The sequence below is a fragment of the Dendrobates tinctorius genome, unplaced genomic scaffold, assembly GCF_039654945.1.
Source record: "Dendrobates tinctorius isolate UK_male_01 unplaced genomic scaffold, ASM3965494v1 ptg000070l, whole genome shotgun sequence".
In the NCBI taxonomy this organism is placed as follows: Eukaryota; Metazoa; Chordata; class Amphibia; order Anura; family Dendrobatidae; genus Dendrobates; species Dendrobates tinctorius.
This window is the reverse complement of record NW_027361738.1, coordinates 90,931,437-90,946,113: the sequence shown is the minus strand read 5'-3', so window position 1 is coordinate 90,946,113 and position 14,677 is coordinate 90,931,437. Positions and strand designations below refer to the sequence as shown.

Below are 14,677 nucleotides of genomic sequence, written 5' to 3'. Positions count from 1 at the left end.
GTCCAGACTATCTAACAGCACGGTCCTTCCGATTTCAGGTGTGGCGGTTTTGAAGGATTCTAACGACAGGATCATGGAATCCTTAGCAAAGTCAGCATTCGAAGCGGCTGCGACGGTGCTAAGCCCAGCCTTTGCCTCTACTTGGGTAGCAAAGGCCAAAGCTGCTTGGGCGGAAGATCTCTGCCAAGGCATTCTTGATGGAGCCCAACCAGAGTGTTTGGCCGAGATAGCCAACCAGATCTCCCATGCCGGGGATTATCTGGTCTCGGCCTCCTTGGAGGCCGCCTCTTGGGCAGCTCAAGCGTCCAGCAACTTAGTTGCAATCCGACGTACAATTTGGCTCAAGGCTTGGCAGGCGGATTTGTCGTCTAAAAAATCCCTTACCAATCTGCCCTTTCAGGGTGCGCGTCTCTTTGGATCCCAGCTGGACCAGATTATCAAAGACGCCACTGGGGGCACAAGCTCTCTTCCACAGTCCAAGCCTCGTAGACCCCCTCCAGGGTGTCAGTTTCGGTCTTTCCGCCGCGTCGCAACGGCAGAATCTTTTTCCAACCAACAAAGGCCGCAAGCACGCCAGGATAGGAAGAAGGTCTCCTTTATGCCCACTTCATCCTGGCGATCTCACTCCTCCCAGGGCAGAGGGTCCAGAATTGGAAGGTCCACTTCGGCATGACTATCTGTAAAGCCCCGAGGCGCCTTTCCAACTGGGCGGCCGACTCCTTTTCTTCAGGAACATCTGGCTTGCCTCAGTGGAAGTCGCTTGGGTCAGGGAAGTTGTATCCTTAGGAAACAAGATAGAGTTCGTGTCTCGGCCCCGGGATCGCTTCTTCGAGTCCCGTCCTCCAAAAGGCCCCGCCTTAGTTCCGGGCGTCTTTGCACCCATCGACTCGCTTCTCCGTTCCGGGGTCATTGTGCCCGTTCCCGAAACAGAGCGATTCCCAGGGTTTTACTCAAACCTATTTGTAGTGCCGAAAAAAGGCGGCGCGGTTCGGACCATTCTGGACCTCAAACTGCTGAACAAGAGGTTCCGCCTGCGTCATTTCAGGATGGGGACCCTCCGTTCAGTAATCGTTTCCATGGAGGCGCAGGAATTCATGTGTTCAATAGACATTCAAGATGCCTATCTGCATGTCCCCATCTTACGGGCATCAGATATTTCTGAGTTTTGCGATTCATCAGGACCACTACCAGTTTGTCGCCCTGCCGTTCGGTCTTGCCACCGCGCCCAGAGTGTTTACAAAGATCATGGCGGCGTTGATAGCCCTGTTGAGGATCAGAGGTCTCGTACTCTTCCTGTACCTCGACGCCATTCTAATCAAAGCTCCGTCTTTTCACCATACTCTCCAAAGCCTTACCATCGTTCTCGACACCCTGTCCAGTTTGGGTGGCTCGTAAACAAGAGGAAGTCCTACCTCGTTCTGACTCAGCGTCTTGTGTTTCTAGGCTTATTGTTCGGCACCTGTTCATCTCTGCGGCGAGATGTTCGATCGCTACAGAGCCTAAAGCTTCCATCTTTCCGGTCAGCCATGAAAGTCTTGGGAAAGATGGTATAGACGACGGAAGCGATCCCCTTTGCTCAATTTCACACGAGACCGCTTCAACAGGCCATACTGTCTCAGTGGAACAGGTCCGTTCTCTCCCTGGATCGTCCAATTCGCCTCTCGTTCCGGGTCAAACAGTCCCTCAATTGGTGGCTGACGTCACCCCTCATTTCCCTGGGCCGGTCATTCCTTCCGATTTACTGGCAGATTGTGACAATGGACGCCAGCCTTCTCGGCTGGGGAGCTGTGTTTCGCAATCGGAGGGTTCAGGGTCGGTGGTCGACCCAAGAGACAACTCTGCCGATCAACGTCCTCGAGATACGGGCGATTTATCATTCACTGGGAAAGGCTTCTCAGGGGTCTGCTGGTCCAGATTCAGACAGACAATGCCACAGCGGTGGCATATGTCAACCACCGAGGGGGGACACGGAGCTCCTCGGCTCTAGCGGCAGTGTCCAGGATTCTCCACTGGGCAGAGGTATTGGTCCCAGCGATATCCGCAGTGCACATTCCCAGCATGGACAACTGGGCCGCCGATTTTCTCGGCCGCGAGGGTCTCACGGCGGGAGAGTGGTCCTTATATCCGAATGTCTTTCATCAGCTTTGCCGTCGTTGGGGGACTCCGTACGTGGACCTGCTGGCATCTAGCCTGAACAGGAAGGTCCCACAGTTCGTATCCAGGGCCCGAGATCCTCTCGCAGTGGGCGCCGAGGCTCTGACCATTCCCTGGTCGCAGTTCAAGCTCCCTTATCTGTTTCCTCCCCTTCTTCTTCCCAAGCTGTTGAAGAAAATCAAGGCGGAGGCGTACCAGTCATCCTCATCGCTCCGGATTGGCCCAGAAGGGCTTGGTTCGCGGACATCGTCAATCTTCTCGCGGACGCCCCCTGGAAGCTTTCAGACAGAGCGGATCTGCTGTCTCAAGGTCCAATCTGCCATCCCAATTCTCTGCCACTTAATTTAACGGCGTGGCTGTTGAAACCGCGGTTCTGAGGCGGTCAGGTTTTTCAGATCGGGTTATTCACACCGTAATCCGGGCTAGAAAACCATCGTCTTCGAGAATTTATTATCGTACATGGAAGGCCTATTTCACTTGGTGCGAGGCCAATGACGTTCCGCCCATGTCCTTTTCTCTCCCTTCTATCCTGGCGTTCCTCCAGGCAGGCCTAGATGCGGGCCTTTCCCTCAGTTCTTTGAAGGGTCAGGTTTCAGCGCTCTCCATTCTTTTTCAGAAGATGTTGGCCTCCCATCCACAGGTCAAAACCTTTCTTCAGGGAGTGGCTCATACGGCACCTGCGACCCGCGCTCCCGTGGATCCATGGGATCTCAATCTGGTTCTGGAGACTCTTCAACGGTCTCCCTTTGAACCTCTCAGGGAAGTCTCCCTGTCCCCTCTCTCCTGGAAAGTGGACTTTCTGGTGGCCATCACCTTCATCCAGCGCGTGTCGGAAATGGTGGCCCTTTCTTGCGCCCCCCTTTCCTGGTGCTCCATCAGGACAAGGTGGTCCTGCGGCCCCCGCCTTCCTTCCTTAGGTGGTGTCCACTTTTCACCTAAATGAGGACTTTGTTCTCCCGTCCTTTTGTCCGGGTCCAATCCACCCTCTGGAACGCTCCTTGAGCAAACTAGACCTGGTCGGGGCCATGAAGGTCTACCTGGCTAGGACGTCTCCCTTGCGGAAGACAGACTATTTTTTCATCATTCCAGATGGTGCGCGGAAATGTCAGCCGGCCTCCAAGGCTACCATTGCTCGCTGCATCAGATTGGTAATTTTGGAGGCCTACCAGGTCAAGCATCGAGTGCCCCCTCCGGGAATTAGAGCTCACTCTACCCGGGCAGGGGGTGCCTCCTGGGCGGTGCACCACAAAGCTTCTGCGCAGCAGCTCTGCAAAGCGGCAACCTGGTCTTCGATCCACACGTTTGCCAAATTTTACAAGGTCCACACCTATGCTTCGGCGAATGCCAGCCTAGGCAGAAGGATCTTGCAGGCGGCGGTGGTGAGTCCGCTGACCTGATGGAAGTTTGTTTCCCACCCCAGGGACTGCTTTTGGATGTCCCATGGTCTCTGTGTCCCCCAATAAGGCGAACGAGAAAACAGGATTTTTGGGTTGCTTACCGTAAAATCTGTTTCTCGGAGCCTTCATTGGGGGACACAGCACCCTCCCATATTCTGCAACTCCTGTTCTTAGGTTGTTTGTTGATTACAGTTGAGTTGTCTGTCCTGTTTTCATTCTGTTTTGTTTTGTTACTTCTCCTACTGCTTTCTCACTAACTGAGGAAATTAGTGCCGGTCGGTGGGGTGTATACTGCGGAGGAGGAGCTAACCTTTTTCTGTGCATAGTGTCAGCCTCCTAGTGGCAGCAGCATACACCCATGGTCTCTGTGTCCCCCAATGAAGGCTCCGAGAAACAGATTTTACGGTAAGCAACCAAAAAATCCTGTTTTTAATACTGTGTACGCGTCTTTTTTTTTCCCAGGCAAAGCCACTTCTGGAAAATGCCAGCAGTCGTTTTCCTAAAGCTGCTTTACCGGCGTCTTTGCCGTCTTTTTGCAGAGGCTTCACCGCCTTCCTCTTTTACTCTATACGTTCAAGTATTGCGTGGGCTAGCTTATGAAGTGACGTAAAACAGAACATGTGCATGACATTGCTGTATATTCTGTTCATTTTATGGTGCGCTCTTGTGGCACCTTCTTAGGTGATTTCCGGGCGGAATTATTATTATTAACTTTTATTTCTGCAGTTCAGTACAATTGTGGCGATACCAAGGTTGTATCGTCTTTTTTATCTCCCACTACTTTTCCCCAATAAAACATCGGATACTTTTGTTATGTTTTCTCAATGAAGCTGTTTGTTTGTTTAATATTTTTTTGCAGATCATGTTGTAGTTAGTGTTGAGCATTCCGATACCGCAAGTATCGGGTATCGGCCGATACTTGCTGTATCGGAATTCCGATACCGACTTCCGATATTTTTTCAATATCGGAAGTCGGCATCGGAATCGGAAGTTCAGTTGATTGACAGCCTGACGTCATCATGATGCGCGGTGTGTGCGCATCATGATGCGCCGTCATTTCGGGCCTTCCGGGGGTCTCTGCCGGCCTGCCGGGGGGCTGTGCCGGCCTGCCGGGGGGCTGTGTGGACTGCCCGGGGTCTGTACCGGCCTGCCGGGGGGCTGTGCCGGCCTGCCGGTGGTCTGTGCACCCTGTGGGGGTCTGTACCGGCCTGCCGGGGGGCTGTGCCGGCCTGCCGGTGGTCTGTGCACCCTGTGGGGGTCTGTACCGGCCTGCCGGGGGGCTGTGCTGATGTCCGGGGGTCTGTGCAAACATCGTCCGATGGGACTACAAGTCCCATCTGGCGATGCCTGCTACCATGACAGTGATTGACACATTAGCCAATGATGGGACAGTAGTAGTCCCATCATCCGGCTAATGTGTTAAATGTTAAAAAAAAAAAAAAATTAAAAAAAAAAAAAATACTACATACATACTACATGCATGCTACATACATACTACATGCTACATACATACTACATACATACCACATACATACTACATACATACTACATACATACCACATATATACATACATACTACATACATAACACATATATACTACATGCATGCTACATACATACTACATACATACTACATGCATGCTACATACATACTACATGCTACATACATACTACATACATACTACATACATACTACATGCTACATACATACTACATACATACTACATACATACTACATACATACTACATGCATGCTACATACATACTACATGCTACATACATACTACATATATACTACATACATACTACATACATACTACATGCATACTACATACTACATACATACCACATACATACTACATACTTACTACATGCTACATACATACTACATATATACTACATGCATGCTACATACATACTGCATGCTACATGCATGCTACATACATACTACATACATACTACATACATACTACATACACACTACATGCATGCTACATACATACTACATGCTACATATATACTACATACATACTACATACATACTACATACATACTACATGCTACATACATACCACATACATACTACATACTTACTACATGCTACATACATACTACATATATACTACATGCATGCTACATACATACTGCATGCTACATGCATGCTACATACATACTACATACATACTACATACATGCTACATACATACCACATATATACTACATACATACATACTACATACAATACATTCATACAATACATACATAGACATACAGTACATATAACATAGAGTAACATACTTACCAATACTTGTCACATTGTTCCCCGAAGCCATTGTCTTTTACGGAATAAATATTAACATAACAAACCACAAAAATACTCACCCACGATCCGAAGCAGTCCACGAGTGTGTCCCACGACGATCTTGGGTAGAGAACTGCAGCATCAGCTGTTGCTGCCGTTCTCTACGGGCTGCAGGAATCCAATGACGGAAGGTAGGTATCCTTCCGCACTGTATTCCTCCGCCACTTAAAAAAAAAAAAAGTCCCTAGTCTCACTTTATGCCATTGCTGCGTGGGAATTTCCCACGCAGCAATGGCATAAAGTGAGACTAGGGACTTTTTTTTTTTTAAGTGGCGGAGGAATACAGTGCGGAAGGATACCTACCTTCCGTCATTGGATTCCTGCAGCCCGTAGAGAACGGCAGCAACAGCTGATGCTGCAGTTCTCTACCCAAGATCGTCGTGGGACACACTCGTGGACTGCTTCGGATCGTGGGTGAGTATTTTTGTGGTTTGTTATGTTAATATTTATTCCGTAAAAGACAATGGCTTCGGGGAACAATGTGACAAGTATTGGTAAGTATGTTACTCTATGTTATATGTACTGTATGTCTATGTATGTATTGTATGAATGTATTGTATGTAGTATGTATGTAGTATATATGTGGTATGTATGTAGCATGTAGTATGTATGTAGTATGTATGTAGCATGCATGTAGCATGCAGTATGTATGTAGCATGCATGTAGTATATATGTAGTTATGTAGTATGTATGTGGTATGTATGTAGCATGTAGCATGCATGTAGTATATATGTAGTATGTATGTAGCATGTAGTATGTATGTGGTATGTATGTAGCATGTAGTATGTATGTAGTATGTATGTAGTATATATGTAGTATGTATGTATGTAGTATGTAGTATGTATGTAGTATGTAGTATGTATGTAGCATATATGTAGTATGTATGTAGCATGTAGCATATATGTAGTATGTATGTAGCATGTAGTATATATGTAGTATATATGTAGTATGTATGTAGTATGTATGTGGTATGTATGTAGCATGTATGTATGTAGCATGCAGTATGTATGTAGTATGTATGTAGCATGTAGTATATATGTAGTATGCATGTTGCATGCATGTAGTATATATGTAGTATGTATGTTGCATGTAGTATATATGTAGTATGTATGTTGCATGTAGTATATATGTAGTATGTATGTTGCATGTAGTATATATGTAGGTTGCATGCATGTAGTATATATGTAGCATGCAGTATGTATGTAGTATATATGTAGTATGTATGTTGCATGTAGTATATATGTAGCATGTAGTATGTATGTTGCATGCATGTAGTATATATGTAGTATGCATGTTGCATGCATGTAGTATATATGTAGTATGTATGTTGCATGTAGTATATATGTAGTATGAATGTAGCATGTATGTAGTATGTAGTATGAATGTAGCATGTATGTAGTATGTAGTATGCATGTTGTATGTATGTAGCATGTATGTAGCATGTAATTTTTTTTTTTTTTTTTTTTACATTCAACACATTAGCCGGATGATGGGACTACTACTGTCCCATCATTGGCTAATGTGTCAATCACTGTCATGGTAGCAGGCATCGCCCGATGGGACTTGTAGTCCCATTGGACGATGCCTGCACAGACCCCCGAAGCCTGCACAGCCCGGCACAGCCCCCCGGAGCCGGCACAGCCCCCCGGCAGGCCGGCACAGCCCCCCGGCAGGCCGGCACAGCCCCCTGGAGCCTGCACAGCCCCCCGGCAGGCCGGCACAGCCCCCCGGCAGGCCGGCACAGACCACCGGAGCCTGCACAGCCCCCCCGGCAGGCCGGCACAGACCACCGGAGCCTGCACAGACCCCCTGGCAGGCCGGCACAGCCCCCCGAAAGGCCCGTACAGACCCCAGAGAGGCTGTACAAGGGAAAAACAGGATTTTTCTTATTCCGATACCGGAAGTCCCATAGACTTGAATGGGACTTCCGGTATCGGAATCGGCGATACCGATACTTTTTTTTAAGATCGGCCGATCCATTCCGATCCGATACTTTGAAGTATCGGACGGTATCGCTCAACTCTAGTTGTAGTATATTTTCTATTAGTACTATTTTGGAAAACATTATATTTTTTATTTCTTTATTAATTATACTTTTTTTATTTAATTATTTTCGTTTATCTTTTTTTTTTCTAAAATACACACAAGATGCTGGTGCCCACTGGACTTAAAGGGCCAATAGCAATCAGAGCATTCCAGCAGTATGTCTGCCTAGGGTAGGAGGCAGTGCAGCTGATACCCATTATGTCACCCCAAGAGCTTACACGCATTTGGGGTCACCTTACTCCAGACACACTGAACATACTACATGTAATTCCTTCCCATTTCCATTAATCTCACCATTTCCCACCCCCCAGGATGCTCAATGCGGTGAGGGCACCAGATTCAGGAACATTTCTTGTGTAGTTCATGACGGATCTCGGGAAGGCGCTGGGAAAGTGGTGGATGAAGAATTCTGCGGAGAAATCGAACTGGTTGTGGATGGAGACAAGAATATTGTACTGGAGGAGTCGTGCACCGTGCCATGTCCAGGTATTGGCCCCATCTTCCTTTTGCTTTATCTTTGCTTTATCCTTATCCTCAAACACCATTTTGTTTGACAGAATGACGGGGAATTTTCTGAGCTTCTCACAGCTGATTTACGACTGCAGGACACTTAAAAGTTGAATGCGCAGGAAAATAAAGAACTGTAAAACCCAAACGATGCAACATTTTTAGTGAAATCTAATAACAAAATATATTTTTTTTTCCCAAAACATACATATATCTATATATGCAATATATATATATATATATATATATATATATATATATATATATATATATATATATATATATATATATATATAACAATTTGGGCACTCAGGCATATTTAACCCCTTAGCGACCGCCGATAAGCCTTTTAACGGCGGTAACTAAGTGTATTAAAACCACAGCGCTGCTAATTCACGGCGCTGTGGAGAAAGTGAATAGCGCCCCCCAGTGTCGGATTTTCTCCGGGGTCTCGGCAGCCGGCGACCGCAAAAAAACCCACGATTTTGCATTAAATTTCTCTTTCCTCTGATGTGATCGCACATCAGAGGAGAGAGAACTAGGGTCCCCGATCCCCCCCGGTACCTCTCCGTGGTCCAGGGTCCCCTCCCGGTGGTCCCGCGTCCTGCCGGCGTCCTCCGGTGAGCGCCGCCATCTTGGATCCGGAAGAAAATGGCGGGCGCATGCGCAGTGCGCCCGCCGGAAATCTGCCCGCTCCAGCTGGCAGATTCCATTCATTCATTTTGATCACTATGATAAACTATCATAGTGATCAAAATAAAAAAAAAATAGTAAATAACCCCCCCGTTTATCACCCCCTTAGTTAGGCCAACATAACGAAATAAAGAAAATATATATTTTTTTCAGTTTTCCATTAGGGCTAGGGTTAGGGCTAGGGCGAACTAGGATTAGGGTTAGAATTATGATTAGGGATTAGGGTTGGATTAGGTTTAGAGTTGGGGTTAGGGCTAGGGGTGTGTTGGGGTTAGGGTTGGAGCAAGAATTGAGGGGTTTCCACTATTTACCAACTTTGGGGGTCTAAAAATTGGGGTCTAAAAAAAAAAATCACTTTTGTGGAAATAAAAAAGACTTTTTATTTTCACGGCTCTGCGTTTATAAACTTCTGTGAAGCGCTTTGGGGTTCAAAGTGCTCACCACACATCTAGATAAGCTCCTTGGGGGGGTCTAATTTCCAAAATGGGGTCACTTGAGGGGGGTTTCTACTGTTTAGGCCCTTCAGTTGCACTGCAAACACAACATGATACCCGCAGACCATTCCATCAAAGTCTGCATTCCAAAATGGCACTCCTTCCCTTCCAAGCTCTCCCATGCGCCCAAACAGTGGTTGCCCCCCACATATGGGGTATCAGCGTAATCAGGACAAATCGCACAACATCTGTGGGGGTATGATTTCTCCTGTTACCCTTGTAAAAATAAAATTTTGGGGGCGAAAAGATCATTTTTGTGGAAAAAAAATGATTTTTTATTTTCACGGCTCTACGTTATAAACTTCTGTGAAGCACTTGAAGGTTCAAAGTGCTCACCACACATCTAGATAAGTTCCTTAATGGGTCTAGTTTCCAAAATGGGTCACTTGTTGGGGGTTTCCACTGTTTAGGCCCATCAGGGGCTCTGCAAACGCAACATGATGCCCGCAGACCATTCCATCAAAGTCTGCATTCCAAAATGGCACTCCTTCTCTTCCAAGCTCTCCCATGCGCCCAAACAGTGGTTCCCCCCACATATGGGGTATCAGCGTACTCAGGACAAATCGCACAACAACTGTGGGGGTATGATTTCTCCTGTTATCCTTGTAAAAATAAAAATTTGGGGGCGAAAAGATCATTTTTGTGGAAAAAAATGATTTTTTATTTTCACGGCTCTAAGTTATAAACTTCTGTGAAGCACTTGAAGGTTCAGAGTGCTCACCACACATCTAGATAAGTTCCTTAAGGGGTCTAGTTTCCAAAATGGGGTCACTTGTTGGAGGTTTCCACTGTTTAGGCACATTAAGGGCTCTCCGAGCGCAACATGGCATCCGATCTCAATTCCAGCCAATTCTGCGTTGAAAAAGTCAAACGGCGCTCCATCCCTTGTGAGCTCTGCCGTGTGCTGAAAAAGTGGTTTACCCCCATATATGGGGTATCGACGTATTCAGGAGAAATTGTACAACAAATTTTGTGGTTGATTTTCTCTTTTAACACTTGTGAAAATAAAAAAAAATTGGTTCTGAAGTAAATTTTTTGCAAAAAAAAGTTAAATGTTAATTTTTTCCTTCCACATTGCTTTAGTTCCTGTGAAGCACATAAAGGGTTAATAAGCTTCTTGAATGTGGTTTTGAGCACCTTGAGGGGGTCTAGTTTTTAGAATGGTGCCACTTTTGGGTATTTTCTGTCATGTACACCCCTCAAAATGACTTTAAATGTGATGTGGTCCCTAAAAAAAAAGAAAATTTTGCTTCCAAAATTGTGCTGATGTAAAGTAAACATGTGGGAAATGTTATTTATTAAGAAATTTGTGTGACACATCTCTCTGATTTAACGGCATCAAAATTTAAAGTTTTAAAATTGCAAAATTTTCAAAATTTTCGCCATATTTCCGTTTTTTTCATAAATAAACACAAGACTTATCGAAGAAATTTTACCACTAACATGAAGTACAATATGTCACGAAAAAACAATCTCAGAATCAGCGGGATCCATTAAAGCGTTCCAGAGTTATAACCTCATAAAGTGACAGTGGTCAGAATTGTAAAAATTGTCCTGCTCTTTAAGCTGCAAAATGGCTCTGTCACTAAAAGGTTTATTAAGTCCTAATATACCAGTAAATACAAGTTAATAAACGTTTTAAAAAAGTTTATTCATTTAAAAAAAAAATTTCCTTAAAAAAAAGGCAGTAAAAAAGTAATATGGAGTTATTATTGCCGAATCCATATTGATTAGGAACACTATCTATACAATGCCATGAACAGTAATAAAAAAATAAAATCAATGCCAAAATTGCTGTTTTTTCACAATAGTAAAGAAAAGGAACCTAAAAGTTCTTGAAATGATAGCAATAAAATCTATAGTTAACTCAGCTCCGTCCACTAAAACCTAAAAATGGCAAAATGAAAAAATTCATTTGGGGTTAAATTGGTATGCAGATAGTGCCCCCTAGTGGTCACAGCAAACAGCCAGGATATTATTATTATTAGTAATAATAATAATAATAATAATAATATTATTACGTATCTGTGTCTTATACAGCAAACAATTCAGGGGCTCTTCAGAAAATCTAAAAAAGAAATATTCAGAACAACATTCTGGATCTACTGAGAAAAAAAATGGACAAAAAGTCTATTAACCCCTTAAGCCCCGGATGTTATGAATGAGTCACCGAAGGAGGAAAAAAACAAAAATACAAGCTAAGTCCAGAAAACCGGAGAGGTTGGTAGCTATCGGATTGCAGACCCCTGATCCTATCCACAACAACTAACAGTAGCCGTGGGGGGTTCCTACGATGCCCTAGACCCCTCGATCACAGCCAGAGAACTAAATAGGCCTAAAGAAAGAAAGGGGAAATCTAAACTGCCCCAGAGTAGACCCCAAAGCAATAATGACGGTGAAGCAAGATGAAAACACTAACACAGATAGAAAGATAGGTTGAGCAAACGATGGGGCCCAAGCTAACTAAAAAGGACAGGATAGAAAAGCTGCTGTCTGCAATCCGTAAAAAACTCTACCAAAAAATGTCCCAACCGTCTGATAGGAAAAACAGGCCCTGAAGTCGCTAGGACTTCAAAAAGACTATATCAGCACTCAGGTAAATTCTGAAGACAGAGCAAAGAGACAAACTAATCAGAGACAAAAATGGAACTCAGCACACCCCCGACAGGGGATGGCTGAACTTCAAAAAACAAGGTAAACAAAACAAAACTAATAAGTTCAATAGCAGAGCAAAAACTTATCTTTGGGAAGCAGGAATCAGACTGGTCTCCAAGAATCCAGCAGAGAAATCACCAGCGATTCAGAAGGGCGTCGGCTGCCTTATATCCAGTCAGAATTTCCTGTTACCCAGTCATCATCTACCAGATCAGGTGTTTGGTAATCAGCCTCACTACCTTCCTTCACCAGAAGAGGGAGTTCATCAGATATCGACGGTGAAGGGGAAAATGAACTCACAACACCCGGAGGTATTTTTGTTTTTACGTTTTTGTTTTTCCCTCCTCTTCTTCCCAGAGCCATAACTTTTTTATTACTCCGTCAATATGGCCATGTGAGGTCTTATTTTTTGCGAGACGAGTTGTACTTTTGAACGTCATCATTGGTTTTAGCATGTCGTGTACTCAAAAACAGGAAAAAAATTCCAAGTGTGGTGAAATTGCAAAAAAAGTACAATCCCACACTTGTTTTTTGTTTGGCTTTTTTGCTAGGTTTACTAAATGCTAAAACTGACCTGCCTTTATGATTCTCCAGGTCATTACGAGTTCATAGACACCAAACATGTCTAGGTTCTTTTCTATCTAATTGGTGAAAAAAATTCCAAAGTTCTCTTAAAAATTAAACAAACAAATTTTGCGCCATTTTCTGAGACCCGTAGTGTCTCCATATTTCGTGATCTGGAGTTGGTTGAGGGCTTATTTTTTGCGCGCCAAGCTGACGTTTTTAAGGATACCATTTCTATGCAGATACAATCTTTTGATCACCCATTATTGCATTTTAATGCAATGTTGCGGCGACCAAAAACGTAATTCTGGCATTTCGATTTTTTTCCCGCTATGCCTTTTAGCAATGGGGTTAATCTTTTTTTTTTTTGATAGATCGGGCGAATCTGAACTCGGCAATACCAAATATGCGTATCTGTGATTTTTTTTTTTTTATTGTTTTATTTTGAATGGGGGAAAAGGAGGGTGATTTAAACTTTTATACTTTATTTTTTAAAACTTTTTTTTTTTTAATTTTGGCATGCTTCAATAGCCTCCATGGGAGGCTAGAAGCATCCACTACTTGATCGGCTCTGCTACATATAGGCGATGAGCAGATCGCCTATATGTAGCAGAATTATAGCATTGCTATGAGCGCCGACCACCAGGTGGCGCACATAGCAATGCCTCATCAACAACCATAGAGGTCTCTAGGAGACTTCAGGTTGTTATGGCAGCGCATTGCTGACCCCCGATCACGTGACGGGGGTCGGCAATGCACGTATTTCTGGCCGCACGGCCGGAAGCTCTAGTTAAAGCCCGCTGTCAGCGTTTGACAGCGGGATTTAACTAGTTAATAGGTGCGGGTGGATCGGGATTCCACCTGCGCCTATTGTGGGCACATGTCAGATGTTGAAAACAGCTGACATGTCCCGCCTTTGATGCGGGCTCGCCGCCGGAGCCCTCATCGAAGCGTGGGATCTGACCTTGGACATACTATTGTGTCCAATGGCAGTAAGGGGTTAATATAAATATTTACCCTAAGGTTACGATTGGTTGAAAATTAGTTTCACTTTTCCAAAGCTAGAAAAAAAAGGCTGCGTCCCTTTAACTCACTGGAGCGCTGCTGTGCCCTGCACAGCGTATGATCGGGAGCGCAACTGTGCGCAGGAAAAACTGTATCTGCACTGTGACAGGGGCATATTAATATTAGTGGAGGGGGCAGAACTCAGACCTCCGGTGATCGTTAGTGATGGCATATACTTAATGAGCTACGGATACCCTATTAAAGGAGTTGTCAACTTTTGGGGACTGTATAAATATATCATTTATTTATTTTTTACTTAAATTCATGCATTTGGAGCTAAAAATCCTTTTTGTAATTGCGATTCATAAAAATTTTTGCACCATTTGTCTTCTGCAGCCTTTCTGCAGCCTTTATACCCCCTGTCTATTGCTGGCTGCAGAATGAGTTAACTGAGAATCTGTCAGTGAGCTCATTCAGATTGAATGATGGCAGAGATTGTAACACTTATCTCTCTGTTTCTGAGCTCTTCCCAGCTGATTTCTGATCTGACTCAGATTTGATTGGGCAGAAAATGAATGAGCTTGTAAAGGCCAAACGGTGCAACATTTTTAATAAAACCAAATTGCAAAAATGTTTTTTTAGCCCCAAATACAAGTATTTAAGTAAAAAAAAAATGTCCCCAAAGGCTGAATACTTAAGTGCTTCTCTCCCTTACCCAGAGGTATAACATGAAATTCTAGAGCCCCGATACCAAATCTATAGCGTAGTCTCATACAGTTGTGGCCAAAAGTATTGACACC

General features: G+C 44.4%; 1 protein-coding gene across 1 annotated transcript in view; it reads left to right on the top strand.

Annotated features, from left to right (window-relative positions):
• Nucleotides 1-14,677, top strand: part of THSD7A (thrombospondin type 1 domain containing 7A) — a 730,410-nt gene that overhangs the window by 683,434 nt on the left and 32,299 nt on the right. Inside the window, exon 26 of the mRNA XM_073582113.1 lies at nt 8,271-8,445. Within this exon, the coding sequence (XP_073438214.1) occupies nt 8,271-8,445 (175 nt within the window). The remainder of the gene's footprint in view (nt 1-8,270; nt 8,446-14,677) is intronic.